The sequence below is a fragment of the Aspergillus bombycis genome (assembly GCF_001792695.1).
Source record: "Aspergillus bombycis strain NRRL26010 chromosome Unknown contig00034, whole genome shotgun sequence".
Taxonomy (NCBI): Eukaryota; Fungi; Ascomycota; class Eurotiomycetes; order Eurotiales; family Aspergillaceae; genus Aspergillus; species Aspergillus bombycis.
This window is the reverse complement of record NW_019170036.1, coordinates 131,862-156,592: the sequence shown is the minus strand read 5'-3', so window position 1 is coordinate 156,592 and position 24,731 is coordinate 131,862. Positions and strand designations below refer to the sequence as shown.

The window sequence follows — 24,731 nt, the reverse complement described above, 5'->3', positions numbered from 1 at the left end:
GTTCTCCGGTACGGTATATGTAAAATGAAGATATTCCAGAAGACTACGCAGCTTGTCGCCTTGGCGACGTCTAAACGAGTACGACGTGCGACATAGGCACGGTAAACAAGACAGTACATATATCAAGGGAGTGTCTGGTCGAAAGTGAACAAAGTATTACAACCATAATTCGTCAGTATTATTGAATCTCCTAAATTTTCGCCATTCTTCTCATATTCACTGGAGGATCAGAGCCGGAGTTGCTTCCCAAAGAAAGACACGATCAAAATGAATCTCTCAATCGAGAATAGCCCTAAAATCAAGTTCCGATTGCATATCATCATCGGTTCCTTGCTCTTGCTCACATTTATCCTTGTCATCGCACGAGTGGCTGATAAGGGTACGCCGTCAAGTCGGACCAATACATGGGGTATCGCGGTGGTAAGTGATCAACGCCTGGACACTGTGAGGAGCAACTGTCCCTGTTGGCTTCAACTGACCACAAACGTTGCATATGTGCAGTGTGTCAAATCGGCAGTGTTTATGACATATCAGATCGTCACTGCTCACGCCGCGCGATTCAAACGCTGGGCGAGTAGCAAAGCCAACATGATCTTGAACATCATTGACACCATCTTTTGGTTCGCACTGTTCATCATATCCATCATGGGGACTTCGGGTTCCCACAGTACCAGCAGTCGTGCATTGGGTGTTATTATAGTTATACTGGCTCTTGTGTTATGGTATGTGTCCTGATTCTGCGAAGTGGTGTTGACGTACATACATAAGGAAAAACGCTAACGCTTAGAGTTTGATTTAATGTAGCGGTCTCGCCGGCTTCCTCTCGTTTATCTGTATCCGCGACCGACGATATCATAAGCAACATGGATCACTCCCTCCAGATGGCAGCTCCAAGTCCCCCTGTTGAGAAGGGAGGCCTTGAGACCTAGGCACCACGTGCTTAGTCCTTATGACACGATACGACAGCACATCGCATTTCTTTACTCCCATGTTCAGATGAGAAATTCTTTGTTAGGCTACGATATATTATTCCAGTGATTCAGTGCAAACCATGTTGTATGTATTGGTCGAAAGATAAAAAGCAATATCTAGACCTGTTTTCTCCCAGCTACTCCATTTAGAAATGGCTTGCGCGATCTCAGTCAAGAAACACCCAGCAACATAAACATACGACCTATCTTGACACAAAAAATCGTAGATGCTTATACCTAGCTTGATGCTGGCTCGATATGCTACGCCCTTTGGTACTGTTCCATGATCTCCTTCACACGGGCAAGGGGTAGTGCCTCGACTGTATGCCCTTGGAATCCCGTAAGGGTCTCTGCCATACAGAGTGCATTGTATATTGCCTCTTCTACCGCATCGGCCGTCGCTTCGAACAAGTTATTGAGAGCGGAATCGTCTACCACGTCTATCGCTCGTGTCACTGGAGCGGATTGCTGGTGCTGGTTGACAGGTATCTCGTTCCCCGTAGAGAAAGCTATGAATATGTCACCGGATTGGTTGTGTCCTTGGCCACCAACGCGAGCAAGACCAACAGTTGCCCGCTTTGCAATGCGTTGCAACTGAGCGGGATGAAGAGGCGCATCTGTCGCCAGTACAACGATTATACTACCGTCCTTGTGGGCTTTCGCCTGCGCGACCTTGTCATACATCTCCTGCCTTAAGGGGTCGCTCGCAGCATCCTCGGCTAGTATCTTCCCAACCGGGACCCCTGCAATACGGAGATCCCTTAGCTGCCCATAGTTGGCCTGGACCAACGCTGCGACCGTGTAGTCTCCGAGAACCCGGCGACTGCTGGACCCAGTGCCCCCTTTCAGCCCGTGGCATACCATGCCAACGCCGCCACCCACATTACCCTCTCGAACTGGCTTCCCAGCCACTACATTCTCCAGGCCATGCACAATGCGCTCGGGAGTCACGGCGAATGCCGTGCAGTCGTGTAAGTACCCGTCGAACGTCTCGCCCACCACCGGCAACAGCAGCCATTCCAGCTGGCCATCCTTGCTACTCCCCAGGGTCTTGACGGCGTATTGGTATATTCCTTGATGGGCGGCTCCAATCCCAAATGTCCCAGTGAGAACAATAGGCGAATAGAGAAGGCCCGCCTCTTCTATGGAATGCGCGCCCGTTAGCTCCCCCGAGCCGTTAAAGCGGAAGATCCCAGCGTGGCAAGCACGAGTGGCCCAATTCGGGCGGGGAACGATACAGGTCACTCCAGTGTTGATAGCACCATGGGCACCAAATATCTCCTGGGTGTGGACGTGTACCCCGCGCACGTCGGTGATGGAATTCAGCGGTCCCGGGGGGTACGCTCCCAAGTCGAGGTCAGGAAGAAGCTCGCGGATACGCATCCGTCGGGGCGCTTGTCCGGTGGACAGCTGGACGCGCATGTGTGAGTTATCGTCTGGACAATAAGGGGGAAAGGGTGGAAGGTCAAGGGAAAGAAGGATGTCGAACATACTCCGAGCTCTGATTTAAGGACACAGTCCAACTTGAATCCCCTCACACTGATAAGAAGCTAAATGACTCGACATGACCAATGTAACCTCATTATCACGAATCAGGCATGGTCTGGCAGTAGCTCCTACAGCTGATAGGCACTGGCCGAGAGAAATGATCAGTAGTGCCGGTCAGACTCGGTCCAGGATTCGACGGACCGGGGCGAAATGAGGCCGGATAGGTTCGGATAAATAACATAAGAGATGGCGTAACCCATCGGACCGTACCTGCTAGACTTGGTCGAAAGTGAGCCATCCTGACACTATTTCGAAGACCTCCAATCTACATATGCTTAGTTAAGTACATCTAAATCGGCTGTGTTTCATATCACGTAGAAGCCCAGTGCGGGCCGCGTATCTCTCGTACCCATGCGTTAGAAATCAGAAAGCATAAGGTCTGTAAGAATAATATATATGCTATAGGAACAGGGCAATATGACAATATTGTATTATTTGTGATCAGAATTCTACTAATTGGCTTTGGTACTTGAATACCTTGCTGACCATCGAGATTAATTATTTCAAAAGTAGTTTGCCCTCAATCCTCCACCAACTATAACAATATCTACCACAGGTATGTCATAATACAACAGGAAGGACCTAAGATTATTTGCTAAATCTTGATGCTACTGGATCTGATCCCAGCGGAGAAATCTGTTGAAGTGAAACCAATCAGTAACGCCCATATTGAGTGTTATCATACCGAGTGTTATTCAACATCTCAAGATCACCACCATTATCGATTTTCTTGCCGGCAGAGACGATCTTGCTAGGGTGCCACCAATTGAGAATGATGCAACAGGCGAACATTAATGCCGCATCAAACACGTAGATGAAAGCCTCTTTGCTCTGCAGGTATCCATTACTCCCTTGGACGTACTCCGCCACACGATATATCGATCGGATCATAACCAGAATGCTGATGGTGTAGAGGACTTTCATATACTGATTCCATGGGACTTCAGTGACCACCATGTGGTGCATAGGCGTGGACAGCATGCGGCGGTGAAAGACTATCGAAACGACGATAAAGAATCCGAAGAAGATGATCTGGATGAAAAGGCCACCGATGATCATGTTCTCGCCCATCTTTACTGAATCTTGCGTCTTGGCTTGAGCCAACATGCCTCCTCCTGTATATCCTATGGTCAGTGGCTTTCTTTAATCGCTGATAACCACGAGCATCATACCTCCACTCTGTACCAAGAAGGATAACACATCGCCGGTCACGAAGATTTTGGTCAACCATGATGGGCGGATCAGGGAGATAGAACCGGCATTCAGCATTCGAATAATGCGTCCGAGGATCATGTACACAGACGCGGCAAACAGGGCTGGCGCTAGGAGCAGTAGTAGACTCTGTCCGACGTATGGTTTCATTGTCCAGTCCGGTGTTTCGGTCGAACTGATATACCTGCATAGGTAGCCGATGGCCTCAACTGAAGTGAGGGACATGTGTCAGTACATTCTCGTCAGGTATAGCCGGTGAGTACGGGCGAACAAAACGTACATATGCCACCAATAACAAACGGCGTCAAGTACCATGTCTTGGTCCGAATCATCTGCCAGATGTGTATAACCGTCGTTAGACCAAAGACAGCAGCAAAGCTAACTGCTGCACCTCCCGATGGGTCATAGTGGTAAAATTGGTATCCCATGATGTCGCTCTGGTAAGAGTAAAAGAGCGGTAAAATCCCGATAGGCAATTCGTAGGTCGAAGAAGACAGATGCGGTGCTCAATGGCAAGTTAGGATAGACGCCTCAGGTAGGACTTTGAATAGAATATATGCGCAGACACTGAAAATACCAAGGCTTCCACATTGTTTCAAGATCCTGATCCGTTTTGTTTACTCTAAATTTGGGTATTCATGGAGCCATAACCATGGCCGAGAAAACTGGGTCTTTGACCGGTGGGAGACGTTAGTCCAGCCCTAGGCTACCTGAACCGGTGATTAATACGAAGTACGACAAGCTTGCGCCCTCTCCACCTTTCTTCACCAGCACCATACATTTATATTTGGCAGGTATCCAATCACAGGATCGGGATCCTTTGGCGTCCGTGGCACTGCCTCTTGATCTCGATTTAACCTTCGCCAAGCCATAGAAATTTTCTTGACCCATGTTGCTTGGAATCCGCAACGGGAGACCCACGTGTAGATTTGCCGACAAGAGGACTCTATCAACTTAATACTATTGTTGGAAGTGCAAATAGTAGAGATAGTGGCTGTTACTATAGCTGACTATGGACGGTCATCAATTTCAGGCCCAGTAACCAAGCGCCATGGGGATATCTCGGCCGGAAGGCCAGGCGGTATCACACCCAGGGAATTTTCGGTGAGGCATGGAACTGTACTTGTTGATCTATATATGTCAATTATGCTATATTGGATGGCTGGGGGAACAGCATACAAAGCGAATGCGAGTGTTTCTGGCATTGGTGGCAATTTAAGGGGCAGGCGCATAACTTCCGCCGCTACAAATGGCAAAGAATACGAGAACGAAGCCAAAGTGGGCCGCGTATAGAAAATCAAGCCCACTAGGTTATCTGCTTTGCGCAATGCACGATAGGGGTAGCCACCATGTTCTCGTCCCCATGTGTTTATTGCAACAAAGATCCGATGCATGCTGGGTTCTATTTAAGGTGTCTCTTCCCCCATTCTGGGTATTGGGATATTATCAGACAGAGCGTGTGCCTCAAAGACTACGACTCTCTATGCCGATTTGAATCTTTCGTGCTATACTACACAATCCTTTCAAAATGGAGTTCACATTCTACTACTATACACCATCCGGTGCCGCTGGCGGCATCTTCGTCGCATTATTCGCCATCAGCACCCTGCTCCATCTCTATCAGCTACTCCGCACACGGACATGGTTCATGATCCCCTTTGCCATTGGCGGAATCCGTAAGTTATGACCTCAAGTTCCTGATAGAGCTCTACTAAATGGTCCCCAGTCGAAACGATTGGCTATGTCGGCCGTGTACTGTCAACAAACGAAGCTCCCAACTACACCAAGGGCCCCTATATTATGCAGAGCGCCCTCATCCTGATCGCACCAGCCTTTCTCGCCGCGAGTATCTACATGACCCTGGGCCGCATCATTACCATGCTTCAGGCAGAGCAATACTCGGTCATTCCCCTTCGCTGGCTGACGAAGATATTCGTGGCGGGTGATGTGCTGTCCTTCTTGATGCAAGCCTCTGGTACGTTGACACTCCCCCTGGGTCATATCCGCACCTCGCCTCCCCTGTTTAGAATCAAAAACTAACGACATACAGGTGCCGGTCTTATGGTCTCGGCAAATGATCCCAGCACCGGAGAACATGTTATTATCGGTGGTTTATTCGTGCAAATTATCTTCTTCGGCTTTTTCGTGATCACCGCTATCGTCTTTGAGCTGCGTATGGCAAAGAAACACATTGGCGCATCTCCCGAGGCAGGCCGTATCTGGCGTCGACACATGGTTGCACTCTACGTGACCAGTGTTCTGATCTTGGTGCGGTCGGTGGTTCGTGTCGTGGAGTATCTGGATGGCTACGACGGCTTCCTCATGAAACATGAAGTCTTCATCTACGTCTTCGATGCTCTGCTGATGTTTCTTGCTATGGCCGTCCTCAACTACATCCACCCCAGTCAAGTCAACTGCCTTTTGGACCGGGGTGAGCACTATTTTGAGAACTTCGTCGTGACTCGGAAATATGGGACTAGTGCCACGCATGAAATGGAGGTCAATAGCCAGGTTTAGGATATACTGAGCGTGCGCATATGCTTAATGATTCATGTCTTGTGAGCCCTGTTTAATGTTATAAATCACTCCATGTATATATTTGACAGAAATACCTTCTTACCCCTCAGCCTGAGCTACGTGGCACCCGTGCGGGGTCGATTAATAAGTAGAGAAAATATTGGACTTCAAACGGCTAACTAGACAACAGCGACCAAGTGGCACGTATAGCAAAGGACGGATCTTTTGATTCCTCTCACTGTGAGCTTGCATATTGCTTTTCTGTACCACCCCGACCTGATAGTCTCAACTACACACAATGACTCTATGTGGGCTATGTCAAGGCATCCCGCTAGAAGACCTCCCCACGTTCCCCAGACCAGACAACATCATCGCCCTCGGGCCCCGTCAATCGATCATAGCGCTGGGTTATAACGACCACCGATCGTCACGGGATGCTCCAGGCTTCCCTCACCACCCGAATATAGACAGTTTGAGAAGGGCGTCGGCCGCGGGATGTGGGCTCTGCCATATTCTGGAGGACCAGGTGAACCGGATGATCCTAGCAATGGAGGAACCGCAAAATATGCCGTCGGAACTGGTAGCACGTCATCCTCGCTTTGATCTATGGTTTGCCAGGCGCTTTAACGGCGGGGATGGCTTTGTTGTGCTCACCCCCAGCAGTGCACCCCGGGGAAGTGGGTACGACGTGCTGGTAGTAGCTGTCATGGTGTTCTGCTGTGACGAAGGTGTACTCTGGCTCAATACGCGAAAATGATGGTTTCACTAATGTGGCTTAGCCGATCCTCTTGCCACCGTGTTTCGGGGACGCCCGCCCAAGAATACTCTGGATACTGCAGCATGTCATCGGTTCGCTGGCTGGATCACTGACTGCAACAACCAACACAGGTCGTGTGCTATGCCCCCAGGGCCCCTGCCGACTAGGCTCATCGATGTGGGGCTCGAAGGCTCTGGGGATCTAGTGAAGCTTGTCGAGCCGGGTGAAGAGACTCGTGGGCATTATGTAACCCTTAGCTATTGCTGGGGTGGAGACAGGACTTCCGCAACAACACGCTTAAACGCTGCGTCCAAGAAGGAAGGGATACTCCTGCAGGACCTACCCCAGACCTTTCAAGATGCGATAGTGATGACACGGGCTCTTCACGTTAAATACCTGTGGATCGACCGCCTCTGCATTTACCAAGATGACTCCCAAGACTGGGAGAGAGAATCTGCCAATATGGGGTCAATCTATGGGAATGCCTACCTATGCCTGTCAGCAACCAGTGCGGCAAACAGCAGGGAGGGACTTGTGCCTTCCAGAAAGACCAGGTCCAGCGTAAGTCTTCCTCACGCGAGCAATAACTGCCAAGGGTATATTGAGGCCTGCCTGCTTCCAACGTCGTCAGACTTCGTCAAACGGAACTCGCTGGAATTGAACGAAGAGCCCCTCTCCAGAAGGGCATGGGCTTTTCAGGAACGACTATTCTCGCGGCGAAGTTTGTTATTTGCAAGTGACAAAGTGTATTTCGTGTGTGCAACACATATTATCTCGGAAGATGGCATCGAGCTAACTGACAGACCCGAAGCGGGTTATACAAACGAATATCCATATAGGTTGATCGCCAATCAGAGCAAATGTGGTCCAGTACCGCACGAGATTACGCGCGCCCGCTGGTACCGCCTGGTGGCGCTCTATAGTCGGCGCTGCTTAACATTTCCTTCTGACAAATTACCCGCCATATCTGGCATCGCGAGAGAGTACGGCAAGGTTCTGGGCAGCGCTTATGTAGCTGGGCTTTGGGGAAACTCTCTAGTGGAAGGATTAACTTGGCAACCTCTAGGCAGGTGCAGGGCAGTACACGAGTATCGGGCCCCGTCCTGGTCGTGGGCTTCTGTCGATGGCATGGTGGATGAGCTCTATAGAGAGATCAGGCCCATAGCGTCAGTTCTGGATTTGAACGTCGACGTAGATGGCGACAACCCCTATGGACGAGTGAAGAGCGGCTGGATCAGGATCGAAGCGCCTCTTTTCCCTCTCTTTCTGGTGGATTACGAGGGCCTGGTGGCGAAGGGGAGCACTGGTCTTCAGACAATAGACGGGGGGGATGAAGGATTTTATCTGATGTTTGACACCATCAGTAACCAACTCCATATTTCCCGCGATCTTATCAAGACCATGAGGCTATTTAGCTTGGTTCTTGCCGAATACGTCGGAATAGGGATCAAGGGTTGGTACTTTTCTCTCATCGTGACCCCTGCTGGTGATGACCCTAAGACATTGAAGAGAGTTGGTTGGCATATCGGAGCACAGTCCCAGTTTGGGCCTCGTGATATTCACACAACCAAGTCTATCATAACATTGGTTTGAGTTTGTTGCCAATCGCTCTGAATTAGTTTGGAGGTTAGCAATCTGGGACTAGGATGTGATCTGATGCGTTCCACTTCGCCTACTATACCAACCCTGTTGTGACACTGGCCAAGTACATACTTTTACTGGTCTGGAAGACAGGACTTTCTTCAGGCAAAGCTGCACACTGCTTTTTTTTTCACTTATTCGTACACACCTTTTTTTTCTTTGTGTTGCCTTCCGTATATGTCTTTCTCTGCATTATGGCGACTCTGGTGATATCTATGACAACACTATTAGAAATATGAATAATAATCAGATGAAAGAATGTTCCTACTTGCAGAGATCCTCAAGAAGGATACAGAGCTATATTGACTAACTGATTTACGATGGAATGCAGCCGTTGGTACACCAGGAGAATCAGATTGACCCCAAAGTCCCAACACCATATCCTCGGGTTCCGCGGGATACTTTCCAATCCTGCTCTTGAGGCGTCGACAAAATGATCTAATCATTCAAAATCAGTTCCAGACCACGTACATCGACGGCAGCCATGAACAGACGCCGTAGTCCGGAGTAGTGGCAAGCTATCTCGCTTGATTGCCGCAACCCGACCAATAGCGGCCAATTGCGCCCAGGTCTCCACCCGAGCCCTCGATACCCGGCGCGCCAAGTTGGTTCGTTCGGCTGGACTTCCTACACCAGGTGTAGCACAACGGAGGTGCTTTCACTCAATCTTTAAAGAGTGTCCACATGGCACGATCATGGTGGATCAGTCCGGTTCCGAATTGCGGGGGGGTCGTGTGGAAATTGTCCCCTTCTTGTACGGTACGTCCGCATCTCCACATCCGCGCATTCAGGCCCCGTGGGAACATGAACTCTGTGTGCAGGTAACTGGTAAGTAGAGCTCAGCGAGTAACGAGGTATAGAACGCGGTGGTTTGAGATCTTGGGTAGAGATACAACCGAGAAGAGTTGGCAAAGATAAGGCGAGCGAAGTCAGATGAGCCACGACTTCGCTGGTCTCCTCCAGCTTCTCCTAAGGACCATTGATCGACAAACGAATGCATGCCCCACAAAATACATTCTATCATGTCATTGGCATGTTTAGCCCCAAGCAGCTACGGGGTTGAACGAGGTCGGGTTTTCAAGTTCTATCATTCGGCTTCCGGTTTGTGGATTGACAACGCCACCATGATTGGTCGCCGCACAAGGCACCTAGAAATCTAAACGTAACACTAGAGGTTGCTTAATGAGCATGGACTGGAATTCGGTAGCCCGCCGGTGGCACCAGACCAGTATTAGTCACTAGGCCTGCCATTCTTCAGTTATCGGGCCTTGAACTTCCGTATAGGGAAGCTTCAGGCGATTGTAGAACGTCTACCGTGGTTTTGGAGCTATATAAAGGCCCTGTGCCCGCTGTTCCACTGGTCTACTTTAGCACGGCCATCGCAGTCAATCACTACCACCTTGTTCACCGAAAGCACATACACCATGGCGCCAGACACAACATCAATCCCAGGTTACACCATCTTTCGTGAAGGAGACTACGACAGCGCCGCAGCTACCGCGGTGACCCCCCAAGGGACTCCTCACCCACTTGGTAAGCTTCTCATTGCACACCAGGAAAGAAAACAGGCGTTAACGGTATCACAGATCAGCTATCGATTGCAGAGATCCCCGTGGCGGCGGCATTATTCCGCGAGTACGCCAGCCCGAAGCAACTCAAATTTAACTGCATCACTCTTCGTGAGCCCAAAAAGAAAGAGTATACCGCATTCAAACAAAGGAATGGACCACGTCCCGACCGTCGCGCCTATGCCATTGTCATTGACAGGCAGTCCGGAAAGATCGCCGAGGCTGTTGCTAATCTGACCACGTCCAAAGTAGAAGAGTGGAAGGATGTCAATGATGTCATGCCAACTCTCACCCTCGAGGACCTGGATAAGTTGGAGGAACTTGCCCGCAATGATTCTCGCGTAATCCAAGCATGCAAAGATATCGGAATCACCGATATGTCCAAGGTGTACATAGATGCCTGGGCGATCGGTATGGACGAGAGATGGGGTTTTGAGCGCCGTCTCCAGCAAGGATTGGCATACTACCGTAACTCTGAGTTTGATAACCAGTATGCCCATCCTCTGGACTTCTCGATTGTGGCCGATACCGAGCGAGAGGAGATCCTCAGCGTGGATGTCCGCTATGTGAACGGCGAACGCACAGCGATGCCGGTTACGGAGCACAACTACCTGCCCCAGTTTATTGGAGATAAGTACAACCATGACCGACTGAAACCGATAGATATCACCCAACCGCAAGGGGTCTCTTTCCAGATGAAAGGCAATGAGCTGTCCTGGGCCGGCTACAAGATGCACATTGGATTCAACTACCGAGAGGGCATCGTCATCTCCGATGTCCGCGCGCACGACCACCACGAAGACCGCGAGCGTACCTTGTTCAACCGGATCAGTGTGGTCGAGATGGTGGTACCTTACGGCTGCCCAGAGAAGCCACACCACAAGAAGCATGCCTTTGATGTGGGCGAATACGGAAGTGGCTTCATGAGCAACTCATTGAAGCTTGGCTGTGATTGCAAGGGCGCGATTCATTACCTGGACGGAGTGATGGCCCTTGCAAGTGGTGAAGCAGCTGTGGTCAAGAATGCCATCTGCATTCATGAAGAGGACAATGGCCTTCTGTATAAACACACCGATTTCCGAGACGGTACAGTGATCTCCGCCCGCGATCGCAAATTGATTATCTCGCAAATCATCACGGCGGCCAACTATGACTATGGATTCTACCATATCTTCTCTCTCGACGGAACCTACAAGCTGGAAATGAAGCTCACCGGCATGTTGAACACCTACCCCCTGCACCCCACCGAACAGGCTGCCCCATATGGAACCGAGGTGGCTCCCCAAATCACCGCGCATAACCATCAGCACATCTTCTCACTGCGTATTGATCCTGAGGTGGACGGCCAGAACAACTCCGTTGTTCAGAACGACGCCGTTGCATCGGACTACCCAGTGGGATCACCACAGAACTTCTACGGCAACGCATTCTACAGCAAGAAGACACCACTGCGCACATCCCTGGAAGGCGCTGCTGAGTACTGCTACGAAACGCAGCGAACCTGGGATATCATCAATCCGAACTCCATCAACCCATCTTCGAAGAGGCCCGTTGGATTCAAGATCATCAACACATCGTCTGCTCCGCTATTAGCGAAACCAGGTGGTATCGTTCACAACCGCGCGGCATTCGCACGGAAGCCTCTCTGGGTGCTTCCGTACAAGGACTATGAATTATTCCCTGCCGGAAACTTCGTCTGCCAGTCAACCGGTCAGGAGAATCACCCTCATAATGAGACCATCCTTGACTGGGCAAAGCGGAATGAGTCTATCGAGAACACCGATATCGTCTGCTACCTCCAGTTTGGCCTGACTCATTTCCCACGCACTGAGGACTTCCCCATCATGCCAGCCGAGCCTGTTAGCGTGATGCTCCGCGCTTCGAACTTCTTCGTCAAGATCCTGGTCTTTGGGTCCCTCCCTCTTCAGTGTGCGTTGATACCATGTCTCGCAACGCCTTCGATACTTCATGCTGTGCGGGCAGCAAGCCAGGGGATCATTCGAGGCTGTAAGTTAGCGAGGGCCTATGCTTCACACAATGTAGGATACCGGTGAGATTGAGGTGCAAAAGCGATTATGATATGTATTCTTACATGAGCATCAATAACAATCATTAATCTATTATTGTCCATTTCTATTTCCATGCTCGTATTCTTTATGTGATGTAGCCTGACTTGAGAGTAGAGGGGACCAAGACATAATACTATGCATTGCCCGATAACGAATTCGCTGCAGGTATGACCTGCTTCTCGTGGTCTACAACATCGCTAATTTACTTGATCGGCTGGTTCTTTTGATGAGATAAAGCCTTCAGGATGTAGTAGTAACCAATCGAGAGAAAACAATTTTTTTGTTCCTTTTCTAGTTTTATATGACAACAACATCACCGCATTAAACATTAATCATCCAAGATCTCCCCTCACAAGCATCACCACAAATTTTGCGTCTTTCCCCATCCTTCTTTTTTTCTCTTCTCTCTTTTTTCTCATTTTTTCGAAACTTCACATTTTCAACCTCTTTTTCTTTTTTTTGCCTCTTCATGCCTCCCCTTTCGGTTCGCCATTTCATACATCTATCATCCAGAAGCAGATAAATCAGACTGGGGTCCAGTTATGCTCCTTCTTGGGGCGTTCCGGGTCATCAATCCACTTCAACTCATACACATTATAATTGATCAACATGACCTCAATCTTCCCCTTCTCCTCATTGATCAAGAAAGTATCAATACCGTCCAGAACCTGCAGGTTGTTCTCGTAATCATGATACTCCCAACGTTCCGTCACCCACTGACCCTTCGGGGCAACATGGGTGCCAGTGATATTGTACTGGGTGGTAGGCAAGACACTATTCAGCAATCTAGCAGACTCCTTGATACCCTCATGGCCCTGCAAGGTGCGATCAAAGGTGCCGCAAAACGCCATCTTGAGTTTCTTGGAGTAGTTCCGTTGAATATCCAACGGGATGTCACCGATATACCGAAGGAGGATATGCTCCCAATAGACCTCCGAAACGGTGCGATCGGTATCTGGCTTCATGTTGCCGGAGAGCAGCTGATCCAGCACCGATTGGGGAGGCTTGCTGGCCTTGTCCTCGATATTGTTGGACATCTTGGTGAACTGAGCTTTCAGCCATTCCGCTCCCTTGGGCAGACGCGGATCAGTGATGATCATGTCAGGGTAGGCCTCAACAAGCCAATCGGCGATGTTTCTATGGCCTTTGTCCAGGGTCAGCTTGATGATGGTGTAGCTGTTACTGTCACGCAGATTGACATTGGCATGTCGCTGGCACAGCAACTGAACGGCCTCGAGCTTGCCCGAGACGGCGGCCACGATCACCGGGGTGTACAGATCGTGTTTCTTGCATTGTTCGTCGATCTTCTTTGGCTCCGCATCGAGGATCTGCTTGATCTTCTCCAGCTCACCCTTCTGGGCAGCGGCGAAGAGCGGACCGCAGATGCTAAAGTCCGGGTCGCTCGTCTTGCCGGGATGGGCGGACTGGGTCACGTATCTTGGGCCGTTTTGGTTGAGAGCGAAAGGCATGATGAAGAGTGGACTTGAGTAGTTGGTTTATTACAATTGACTTGCAGAAATAATGCTTGAGAGTCTTTCGATTGCGATGATAGAGAACTAATTGGGCCGTGACAATTGCTCCTTAAATATTTGCGCATCCTCGTCAACTTCCCAACGGGATGGAGATTCACTCTCTCAATGCGATCGTCATCGACGTTAGAGACAACCTTTGCAATACGACATACAACGGTGTCGTTGGCGCTCGATGAGCAGAACTGACGGAATGAGGAGCTCTCTGTCCTGTCTGTAGCATCTGGACTCGCGGATCAACAGCAGTAACCATGAACTCGCAGTTACATTCGCTCTCGATGTCGAACGTTTTCAGAAATCAGGAAGATTTCCAGAGCGAGTCATCACCATCATCGTGAAGGTGTTGATCTAGAACTGATATTCACGGAACGTTGCTGTGGTAAAGTCAAACGATATGACATGTCTTCGTTGGAGGAAATGATATCTTGTTCCCGATGCGGAATCCCTGAGAGATCTGCTTTGGGCAAAGAGTTGCAGTTCGTGATAGCAGCCTTTGACGCAGTGGCGCATGCCACATCTTCCATTCCTACGGTACTCACGTTGGCTGGCTGGGCTGGGCTGTCTGGATGACAGCTGTCTATATCCGTGCCATCTGTAGTACGTCTTCCGGTAATAGAGTTCCATATACTACTGGCATAAACGCAGCGTAATAGTGCTCATGCCTCTGGTCCAGTCCTGCAGAATGTTAGCAATGGTTTTCCGCTTTGGGTATGTTTCGCTGCGAACGTAGACTAAGGTGTTATGCTAGACACGTCTCGAATGTCATCTTGCTTGCCACACAGGAAGTCTGCATGCTCTAGATTAGGGATGACATATTCTACCCACTGACACCCACCCTTCGACATGTTCTACATGGCACAGTCGCCTACTACGGCAGTAGCGGCGAGTGGAGACGAGGCTGAAAGAGGCTGTAGTGTTGCATCTCAGTATCAACTCCCATCACCAAGTACGCGCACGGCATGGCCGGATATGCCTCGACTTGTTCACAATGAGGTAGGACTTACTCGGGGGCATTGGCCATGGCCCCCCAAGCAAATTGCTTCTGGGATACTGCACAACCAAGTGGCAAAGAGGACGGAAGGCTGAGGAACTTGACGTGGTTGCATTGACGGATGCAGTTGGCATTGGGTCTAAATCACCGTCGTGCTAGTGTCATTGAGATTGCACTTGCCCCGACCTTCAGCATGGACCCTGTGCTGTCTTCCGCTCCATCCGGGACGGTTTCCTTGACAGATCAATGCCACTCTGGCGAGCTGTCTTGGCCAGAAGATCAAGGGATTACGCATAATACGGTTTGCCGTTCTAGAGTTTTTAAGTCGGTGACTATCAAACCTACGTAGTAGTCGCGTAATGTAGTTAAGTTTACTGTCTCGTTGGCCCCAGTCAGAGTAGCTGGGAGATACATACAGCAATCCCATCTGATCTTGACTCTTAATGTGCACATCTCGTAATGAGGCCGAATATTATTATAATATGATGAGAAGAAGCCCTGGCGGAACGCTACGTGATTCAACACAAGAATCACCGTCCTAGTTTTTGTCCTTCTCCGACAGGATCTCCTGCTGGCTCTCTGAATCCTCCCGCAGGAACGTCTCCTTATCCAGATCCCGATACATCCAATAAAACACCCCCGCAAGAAGCACTCCCGGGACAGCAGTGCCCACAAACGGCCAAATCAGATGCGGATCCGCCAACGCCGGAACAACAGCCTGACTAATTGCGGACGAGACAGCAGACATGAAAAGGAAGAGAGCGACGACCAACGCGCGCATACTCTTCGGTGACCGGGAGAAGGACAGCTCGTAGCCGCTGACGACGGCGAAGAGCTCCGATAGGGCCTGAAGAACGTACATTGGGATCTGAGCCCAGACGGAGAGGGTGGAGACACCGTTGCCGATGTCACATTCTGTCGCGTAGTAGCCGCAAGGTGAGGTTTCGTAGACGCGCCATTGGAGGAGGGCACCGACGACACAACTTAGAGCTGCGAGGATGAAGCCGAGGGTGATGCGTTTGATGGGGCCAAATTCGATCCGATGTTTACGGAGTAAGGGGTAGAGACCGTAGTTGAGAATTGGCGATGCAATGATAATAGTTAGAGGATTGAAGTTGCTGACGAGGTCGTTCGGTGCACCTTTAGTTGTCATGGATCCCGCTTGGGAGTTGGTGATACTTCCGATGCCTCCGTTGTTGAGGTAGTAGAGGGGATAGAAGAGGAAGATCTGGCAGGCCACCAGCGTGCGTCGAACGTCGTCCACGAACCCATCATTCCAGCTGATCGGCTTCCCCTTATATGAGGCAATGCCCTTGCGCGCAAGCTCCGATGGCTTGACTGAGTCGAAATAGGCCTCCGATCCGAACTTCCGGAACCCGTTCTGTTGGATAGCTAGTTTGATGACACGCAAGGTGTCTCCGAGAATGTTCCCTTGTGGGGGCGTTTTGATCGTCTTCTTGTATACCAAGGCCAGGATAATTGGCATCAAGAAGTAGATAATGCCGGGAAGGAGGAATGCCAGCCAATACCCGACACGCTTCGCGGAGTAGCTGGTCGCCAGCCCAAAGAAAGCGCCCACATTGATCAGAGCTGTAAGGGTGATACAATGTCAGCCCTCCTTTGACATCAAGTATGAATTTAATATAAGCCTACCGTAAAATGTAAGTGTAAGTCGCTGGATCGTGGTTTCGGGGTGAACAATGACCCGTTCTCCGGACTTGAGCGTTCTAATGTAAGGATGCTTAAAGGTGACCTGTTCCATGACAGTCGGGGAGATATTCGGTTTGAATATACCTATAGTACTTGTCAGATTTTAGTGAACATAAAGACGGGGATTTGTATCCATACCGGCTCCTATTGCGAGAATCATCAGACTGACAATGAACGGAGCCATGCCATGGCCCGCCTGCAATATGCTCGGGATCGCACCGACCACCATGATAATATGCGAAACACCGCAAATGGCGACACCGATACAGATTGTCTTATATCGTCCCAGTTTCGTATCAGCTAGCCAGCCGCCAAAGATGGGAATACAGTACGCAAGGAACTTGAACAACAGCGTCAGTGCAGACGAGATCTGCAATCCCTGGCCCAATGCTCCTGCTGGCTTCTCCGACCCTGGCGCCGACGCTCCCGCACCATTCCCACCTGGGGGTAGAGGATATTGAATGAAATTCTGAAAGACCCAGGTGCAGCCATAGTAGGAGGCGCGCTCTGCAAACTCAACGGTGCAGAGCCAATATCCAGACCCTGATACCGGGCCAGGGACCTTGCGTAAAGTATTTAATTCCTCCTCGGTGGGCGCTTGGCCCAAATACTGGTCACCATCGTAGACAGGTTCGGTCGCGGATGGAGAGGCCTTTTCTTCGTCCGATACACTGAACGCCGCTTTCCTGTCCCCATTGAGTGAGTTCGACTCTATGGGATCCTGAGGAGCTAATCGCTGGTCAATTCAAAGTTCACTTGGACAAGAGAAACGAAAGGAGTATTGTCACTAACCCATGGTTCAGTATCGCAGATTGTCACCCTACTGAACTCAAGTCCTTTCCCCAGATGGGCACGGAAATGCCACTGTAGAAATATATAGTATTACCAACACGGCACATATGAGCGGGGGAGATGCATACGTGCATCCCCAGTTCCAAAAGAATAACGGAGGATCCAGATGTAACCCTAACAGAATGCCATTATGGTGGCAATGATGTGATTGGCATGGTGGTTTCGGCCTGCGATCAGTTGCATGTCGCCCTACAACACTAGACGGTTACTAGATTAGAACACGAACGAGGCGCATTAAGTCCCTCCTTGCTGTATCCTGGTCTTGTCTTGGCGTTGCACGACCTCACTGTCTCTCCGTGGGACGACGGCGATGGCGACATGAGCCCGGCAGATGATGTTAGACGCATCCCGTTATCACGCAAGGGATACAATGAGACCAAAGCCAAACATTGGAGATTTCACTCACGAACATCCCCGAAAATATTCCGAAAGGAGTCTGGAGATTGAACTTCTCGAGCCACGTGCAAGGTCAAGCGGGAGGAAGGCTATCGAAGATTATCCGGACGCGACGTGGGGAACAAATGATAACGAGAAAGCCCTGTTAAGATTCCATTCCCAAGCAAATCTAAATCTTACGTACTGGTCCATTCGCTTCATCATTGGCCCCGCAAGTGCTGATCGGCTGCGTCCAAGACGCAACATCTCGCCGGAGTCGCCACACCAGTTGCTCCTGCAGTCCACTCTCCAATCCTTGCGTAGTGTTATTATATTAGCTGAACAGGTTACTCCGGAGGTTCTTGTCTGTATATGAGAATAGCCAGAAGACAGACCCACGACCCGCACATTCCACTTGAAGTATAACCACATGCGCCATAAGATCACACTGAACTAGCGGAAAAGTTTAAACACAAAATAAAAGGCATAAAGATTTACCACGATGATAGGGTATAATATAGGGAAAGCCCATGGGTGAATCCGATAGCGAATGTGCCGGATCATCCACCGTTCGATCACCGTTCGCGGTGCTCCAGGGGTAAAGAACATGTCCTGCATCACGCCAACACTCAGCTCCTGACCTCTACTCGCCCGTTGAAAAGCGTCTTTCTCATATACACGCAATGTCTCTCCAAGTGTATTATTATATCTGCCATCGATGAACCCCCGAATCGCATCCGAGAGCTTCATCGCGTCCTCGAACCCCAGATTCACGCCTTCTCCAGCGAATGGTGGCATGAGGTGGGCTGCATCCCCCACGAGAGTGATAGCCGGATGGCCAGGCCATTGAAACCCAACCGGAAGCGTGTAGATACGCCGAGCCATTTCGTATTCACTAGTGGGTGCCAAGAGTTCAAGAAGCTCCGGTGCCCAGTCGCTAAATTGCCTGGCAATCTGATAGCGCCGACTTTCATCATCCGCCGAGGAAAGCGCATCATCGTCTTGGCTTTGTGTGGTATACACGGACACCTGAATGCTACCATCCCCGAGCTGTTGTCCCATCAGCGCTTTTCCGTCGGAGTACGCGTAGAGGGATCCTCGGTTGACGAGTTCAGAAACCTTTGGGGCGGCCTGGGCAGCATCAGGGATACTGAAAGCATAACCCTCGATACCGCAAAATGACGGACGTTCTGGCGTTAAATACCGGCGGACCCGACTCCAGGCGCCGTCTGCTCCCACCACCAGATCGAACCCCTGCTCGGTTCCTTGGGCAAAATGCAGGACATTCCCATTGGATACACCCAGAAGTTTGTGGCCCCAGCGTATGGTGTCCGGTGGCAGACTATCAAGCAATACCTGCCGAAGGACCACGCGGTCGATCTCTGGACTGCCACGGCTATTACCAGACGCTCCTTTTGCAAATTGCAGGTATCCGGTCAGGCGTTTGTCACACAAAAGCAATGCTTCTCCGTCGAAGCGAGCATGGCGAAGGAAATCCTCATAGAGACCAGCTTTTTTCAACGCCACGATGCCTGTGCCGGCGTGCAAATCGAGTGTGCCGCCTTGTCCTCGACTATTAGGTGATATATCAGCCTCATATATGACCACCCGCACTCTTGGACAGTTAAGAAGCAGGCGAGCCAGTAGACAGCCCACCGGCCCTGCCCCCACGATGGCGATATTGAAATTGTGCGACATCATTTAACACGACCGATCGCTAAGCTTCTCAGTGTTTGAGGGTTGCTCGGTGAAGAGTATCCGATAGTGTTGACAATTCTTGATGGCCTTCACTAAGGCTAGCCAATACGATATGCTAATCGGGGAGTCGAGGCTCCCCAACGACCCGTCTAATTTCTAGAACTGAGGGGGAATACGAACCCTGTCGACCAGCGGCAAGCGGCAAGATGCGACCGAGAGAGAATGAGCAACAATTTCCGCTCCACGGTTGAACCTTTGAGGTGCAGGTTCCCTACCCCAGGACGCTGGGTCCGTCTCTCATAATATCTGAACGTCCAAGAAATATGGCAGCCTACGTGGCCTAGCTATCGGTCTCTAGTCTTACTATAGTTTTATATTCCCCGTCCGGGCCAGGATAATTAAGGACTCGTACGCAACGTTTCGGCCCCACGATCGTAAGCTGCTGCCAGACGACAACGACGACGTATCCACAGTAGGGCACTACAGCGTCCGTGACCGCCTCAATTTCCTGATGTAGGTGTTTGGCATGTTTACTCTGTTTTTCGCTGTTGGCCTCCGACATCCTTTCACGAGCGACAGGTCCAGATTCTGCGAGAATGAATATGAAGACCAGTTTGTCAACATTGAGCTTATTATTTCTGTTGGACAACTTCCCTGTAATGGTGGCCAATATCCATGGCGCTATATGAGTGTTATCAGGCCTATCCAGTATAAATTAATGCCCGAGATATATATCCGCTGCATAGCCACCTTCACCCAAATCATATGTGTTACAACAATTAAGTTCTTGTGGCGAAACGATAAAAAACATTATAATAAAAAGTGAATGAAGGCAAGGGGAAAAGGATAATCACAGTTCAGTTTTTACGTTCCGTGATAATGTATTCTTGTATAGCGTTGGATCATATATGTCCACAAACCGCAACGACTGACGGGATCGAAATTCCAGAGCCGGAGACGAGAACCACCTCTACTTGAACTCGCCGGGCCCCGGCCCAAAATGGCCCCCATCCGAGACCTTTAGGTAGGGAACGGACTGCGAATCATACGTATTCGATCCAACATTATTGCCCCACCAGCTAAGCTTGGTGCCGGTGTAGCTTAGTGCGAAGAAAATGAGGATCGTAGCCAGGGCAGTGCCTGTGTCCATGGCAGCCTGGAGGAGGTCTGTGCTCAATGATTAGTATGGACTTGATGAACGGAATTGGGCAAAAGAACTCACAATTGTATCGCTTCCACCACTGGAACGCGCGTCGGCGGATCCAGAAGTTGAATATGAAGCCGACGATGAACCAGAGAGAGTATTGCGCTGAGTTTGTTAGTCTGTTGAATCCTGAAAAGGCGAATCCGGTTCACGTACTTGTAGTAGCGGGCGGGATATTGCCAGCGGCGTTGAAGAAGATTGGTACGTTCACGTACTTTAACCAGCTGTTGGGATATCGCCGATAGAGGAGGTACACGATGACAGTGACGACCGGCTGGCACGAGTTAGCCCAAGAAATATAATGGATTACCGACCGAGTGCGAACATACCCCGATCAGGAAAAAGTACATGAGGCCGTTGTATACTTGTCCCTTTTGGAACATTCTTTGTGGACCAATTGTTCCCCAAATGATGGATGCATTGTACATCACCTTGGAGCCGTTGCAGGTAAAGCGATTGGGGTTCTTAGGGTCACAGAGCCCAGAGATATGACCAAGCATCCAGCGTAGAACTGCACGTTTCTGTTAGCTGATTGAGCTCTTGTCATGGGAGAACAACGAAGCTCACCTCCAGTTTGAGTCATGGTCGCGATAATAGAGGCATATATCTGGCCGGCGAAAAGCGGACGCGGTGGGATTTTCTGTATTGTAGGTTCGTTAGTGAAGCGATAGGGGAGAGAGTATCGACATATCCACGCACCATATACTGTCCCATCTTGAGGTCTTGAGCAAAGTCCATGGCGTGCTTAATCGAGTTATACCCGTAGCACTTGACCATGGTGTTTGCGATCGCGCTTCCCGGATATGCATAGCCTGCGATTAGCTCCGTGATGATATTCAGAAACACGCGCTGGTTAGTCGTTCCTTGTAGAATTCCCTCCGGCAGAATCAAGACGACGCCCATGCCAAAGCAGACGACAAGGAATCCCCAGACGGGCAACTCCGTGTCCCAGTATCGGACGGTGAGAACGCCCAGCCCGAGCACAATAACGGTCAAGATTCCGTACCACCAGTCCGGCACGTCATTGTAAGTATGCATCAGTCGACGATGGATGTCCTCGCCACCAGCACGGGCGTTTTTGAGCTTGGCCCAGATTTCGCGACCGTTGTAGAGATACGTGTGCACGATCACGGCGGTGACTGCAGCAAAGCCGAGGCCGTAAGTCAGCGCGTACGCCATGGAAATGTACATTGGTGAGTAGGCTTGGTATTTGCTCTCGACGAAGTTCAAGTTAGCATCAACCACTCGTGTGATGTTATAGGACTGGCCGGTGTTGTCAAACGTGCCCGACGATAGGAGTGGCATGCTAGGAAACCAGTCAGATATTGTGTGGCAAAAACCATGAGAATCAGATGCACTCACTAAGCACTATTCCAGACATTGGTATAGTACAGAATGGGCGAGAGGAAGAAAAAGAAAATGACAATCGTGGCGAACGCATTGCAAGTGATGTAGAACGGGGTAGTCAGTGGAAACCCGGCGTAGTTTATCTCGGTCCAGTCGAGGCTGATGGGCAGAAGCCCTAAGCCCGAGTTCATCTGTATCACCACGACTGTTAGGCTCTGACAACAAATCTAGCATGAACTGTTGAGAGGTCTTACTCCGAACAATGTGTTGACCACCTGGTTGTGGGGCACAATCCAGGTGATAAACGCAAACGAGCTGAGACTGGTCCAGATATAGTCAGGGAACCAGAACAGCACGAAGCCGAAGAGTGTAAAATAAGCGAAAAAGCGGTATCGCGTGATGGTCCAACCATTGGCAGGAGAACGATCTTCACGCTCGTGAAGAGCACGAAAGAGAACGGTGGAGGAAAGAGACGTGGGCCAGATGAGAGCGGCTGGGTAGACAATCCACCGGCGAGCAAGCCCGGCCAGACCGAAACTGGAGAAAAATGGAATATTAGTATCCCAGACTTGAGAAAAGCCTCCTTGCAGCCAAGTCGCTTACCCAATCATCTGGGTCGTCAGAAGGTACAGAAAAGAGAAGCCCGGTCCAAAGTCGCGTCCCCAGAACCGAGGGTGAATGATTGCCATGAGTGACCCTTGCGCATAAGGCGTAGAAGCGCTGATATTGACACACTACATAGTCATTCCCAAGTGAGCAAGCGTGTCCAGGAAGTGTATGCGTAAAGGATGACTGACGATGACAATAAAGGCATGCTCTTTGACGGTGAACTTTCCCGGGTTGATATCGAATGACAGCCTTCCCAGAGGTACCCTCCAACGGGGGAGCTTTTCCCATGCCCGACCGATAGGAAACACGAGAAGTTGGGCTACAACATAGCCGATCGTGAGAGATGGCTTGATGCAGTCAGCGTCGAAGCTTGATCCAGTGCACGCATGTTAGAGATTCAAGGGTGCTCTACATACATATCGCAGGCCAAAGAATTGGTTCACGCCCGAAAATAACATAACAAAAATGGTCATGAGAATCCATGCTCGAACAGCTGCAATAAAGTCAATACATGCGACCGGCAGATCATTGCAGCGACTCACTGTTGCAGAGCATGGTTGGATCATCCGTGTTAGAAACACATGCGGCCACTTCAGGGACTACAAGATTCCCCCAGTTAGTTAATACATGACCCTCCGCTACCATTTGTCCGCGGGCTACCCACACGGTGATTGATCCCCGTCGACATTCCATTTGAATGCTTCTACCGGTGGTAATTCGCTTATCTCCCCGGGCTTGTGCATCTCATCTACCCCTCTGCCTGACTCTGAATCTGTCGTATGAGTCTCGACGGTAGGGCCGCCCTTGTGGTCATCATCTTGGCCACCTTGGGCTTTAATATCTGAAGGGCTCTCGGAAGGCATGGCGAAAGAAAGGCAAGTCCAATACTTTGCCTATTGATTGCGGTCGAGGCCTTCCACAGGAAACTCCGGGGAATCACAGCGAGAGTCTGTCAATAAATATAACGCAAGGGGGTTTTCAAGACTACAGGCTCCTACGAGGAAGGATTACAGCCGACCCACATAATATGGCAGGGTGTCTATCACGCTATTGAACACGAGAGATCACATCATAACGCTAGTGTATCGGAACACAGACTTCTTATAAGGGCTTGAAATTGTTACGTTGCAAGTGGAGCTAATCCAATGATACTTCAAGAGTCTATGATATCACCAACGGAACAATCCCGCGTGGGCCGCGAGGTGTAGAAGATAGAAAGCAGACAGCGAAAAACAAATGCAAAGTACATTTTAGAGAGTCATCTAGGTCAGGAAAAGAAAATAAGTGAGATGTTAACGTACCCAATTGCGTTCAATTTCCAGCGTGCACCTATCGTTCATACCACCTGATGGTGGGAACCCAACCCACCCACGGATTAAAGATGCCCGGCTCGAGATATCTATAACCGAGAGCCAAATGGTATCATATAGGGCAAAACACCAGGAGGTACGGAGAATAGCAGAATCGAAGAAGGTCCAACCCGCAGCTTTCCCGTTGGTAAACGTGAAGAGAAGCATTTCCATTGGATGCTTGGACATGCTTATCGAGAAATATTTTCGGCGTCGGTCCGGGCCGAGTTCGAGAACCAACCGAATGTCGTGCAATCATCAGTTACTTTCTCTCGTTTACTTTTAGTTTATTGGCAAAGAATTCGCGTGGCTGACGTTCGTAGTCAAGAGGTCGTCGGTGGCATGCCAATGGAACGGCGTAAACCCAAAATCGAGATAACTGGCACCCACTTCCGAACTGGAGCTTGATACTCAACTCAATCGAGCATCCCAGTAAATGCCGATCATGTCGACCGACACGATCAAGAGCAAATTTATTGCTGTCGCGCCCGCTGGGGGAGGTGGCAAATGGACAGTGTTCTCGGCTTCATGCTAAGTTTGCGCGACGAATCCCAATCCGTGCCCTAAGTTGCGTCATCGCTACCACCCCACTTCGCTGAACGATCGTGTCTCTGACGCGAGCTTGTATGCATTAGACGTGATACTAAGGCTGATGTATGTCCCTAACTTTACGACCGGGAAAATCTCGGGGCTTATTTAGGATTTAAGCTTGTCATTGAGACTAGCCGGCGGACAATTCTCGAGCCCGTGCACCCTCCAGACACATAAGGAACGCATATTGATT

General features: G+C 50.1%; 9 protein-coding genes across 9 annotated transcripts; 4 read left to right on the top strand and 5 right to left on the bottom strand.

The window, feature by feature from the left end:
- Positions 1 to 267: 267 nt before the first annotated feature.
- Positions 268 to 907, top strand: ABOM_004895 (uncharacterized protein; the record flags this gene model as incomplete). Its single annotated transcript, XM_022532024.1, has 3 exons — positions 268 to 420; positions 502 to 722; positions 805 to 907. The coding sequence occupies 3 exons, from the start codon at positions 268 to 270 to the stop codon at positions 905 to 907; spliced, it is 477 nt and encodes a 158-aa protein (XP_022389857.1).
- Positions 908 to 1,232: 325 nt separating this feature from the next.
- On the bottom strand, positions 1,233 to 2,393 carry ABOM_004894 (P1 family peptidase; the record flags this gene model as incomplete). Its single annotated transcript, XM_022532023.1, has 1 exon — positions 1,233 to 2,393. The coding sequence occupies one exon, from the start codon at positions 2,391 to 2,393 to the stop codon at positions 1,233 to 1,235; it is 1,161 nt and encodes a 386-aa protein (XP_022389856.1).
- A 780-nt stretch (positions 2,394 to 3,173) lies between these two features.
- ABOM_004893 (RTA1 domain-containing protein) lies at positions 3,174 to 4,168 on the bottom strand (the record flags this gene model as incomplete). The annotated part of the gene is made up of 3 exons (XM_022532022.1): positions 3,174 to 3,634; positions 3,692 to 3,940; positions 4,012 to 4,168. Coding segments are annotated over 3 exons (867 nt in total), but the record flags the coding sequence as incomplete, so codon positions are not given.
- A 1,091-nt stretch (positions 4,169 to 5,259) lies between these two features.
- Positions 5,260 to 6,248, top strand: ABOM_004892 (RTA1 domain-containing protein; the record flags this gene model as incomplete). Its single annotated transcript, XM_022532021.1, has 3 exons — positions 5,260 to 5,407; positions 5,458 to 5,706; positions 5,782 to 6,248. 3 exons carry the CDS (start codon positions 5,260 to 5,262, stop codon positions 6,246 to 6,248), a joined length of 864 nt encoding a protein of 287 aa, XP_022389854.1.
- A 298-nt stretch (positions 6,249 to 6,546) lies between these two features.
- Positions 6,547 to 8,598, top strand: ABOM_004891 (HET domain-containing protein; the record flags this gene model as incomplete). The annotated part of the gene is made up of 2 exons (XM_022532020.1): positions 6,547 to 6,976; positions 7,028 to 8,598. 2 exons carry the CDS (start codon positions 6,547 to 6,549, stop codon positions 8,596 to 8,598), a joined length of 2,001 nt encoding a protein of 666 aa, XP_022389853.1.
- Positions 8,599 to 10,070: 1,472 nt separating this feature from the next.
- Positions 10,071 to 12,268, top strand: ABOM_004890 (peroxisomal copper amine oxidase; the record flags this gene model as incomplete). Its single annotated transcript, XM_022532019.1, has 2 exons — positions 10,071 to 10,179; positions 10,233 to 12,268. 2 exons carry the CDS (start codon positions 10,071 to 10,073, stop codon positions 12,266 to 12,268), a joined length of 2,145 nt encoding a protein of 714 aa, XP_022389852.1.
- A 539-nt stretch (positions 12,269 to 12,807) lies between these two features.
- Positions 12,808 to 13,752, bottom strand: ABOM_004889 (ankyrin repeat domain-containing protein; the record flags this gene model as incomplete). The annotated part of the gene is made up of 1 exon (XM_022532018.1): positions 12,808 to 13,752. One exon carries the CDS (start codon positions 13,750 to 13,752, stop codon positions 12,808 to 12,810), a length of 945 nt encoding a protein of 314 aa, XP_022389916.1.
- A 1,589-nt stretch (positions 13,753 to 15,341) lies between these two features.
- On the bottom strand, positions 15,342 to 19,438 carry ABOM_004888 (FAD-dependent monooxygenase/MFS transporter; the record flags this gene model as incomplete). The annotated part of the gene is made up of 4 exons (XM_022532017.1): positions 15,342 to 16,393; positions 16,457 to 16,597; positions 16,652 to 17,249; positions 18,239 to 19,438. 4 exons carry the CDS (start codon positions 19,436 to 19,438, stop codon positions 15,342 to 15,344), a joined length of 2,991 nt encoding a protein of 996 aa, XP_022389917.1.
- Positions 19,439 to 20,408: 970 nt separating this feature from the next.
- Positions 20,409 to 23,461, bottom strand: ABOM_004887 (putative oligopeptide transporter; the record flags this gene model as incomplete). The annotated part of the gene is made up of 13 exons (XM_022532016.1): positions 20,409 to 20,605; positions 20,661 to 20,747; positions 20,799 to 20,916; positions 20,972 to 21,153; positions 21,210 to 21,282; positions 21,342 to 21,948; positions 22,005 to 22,180; positions 22,244 to 22,526; positions 22,593 to 22,723; positions 22,787 to 22,945; positions 23,015 to 23,091; positions 23,141 to 23,197; positions 23,263 to 23,461. 13 exons carry the CDS (start codon positions 23,459 to 23,461, stop codon positions 20,409 to 20,411), a joined length of 2,346 nt encoding a protein of 781 aa, XP_022389912.1.
- Between the last annotated feature and the right edge of the window lie 1,270 nt (positions 23,462 to 24,731).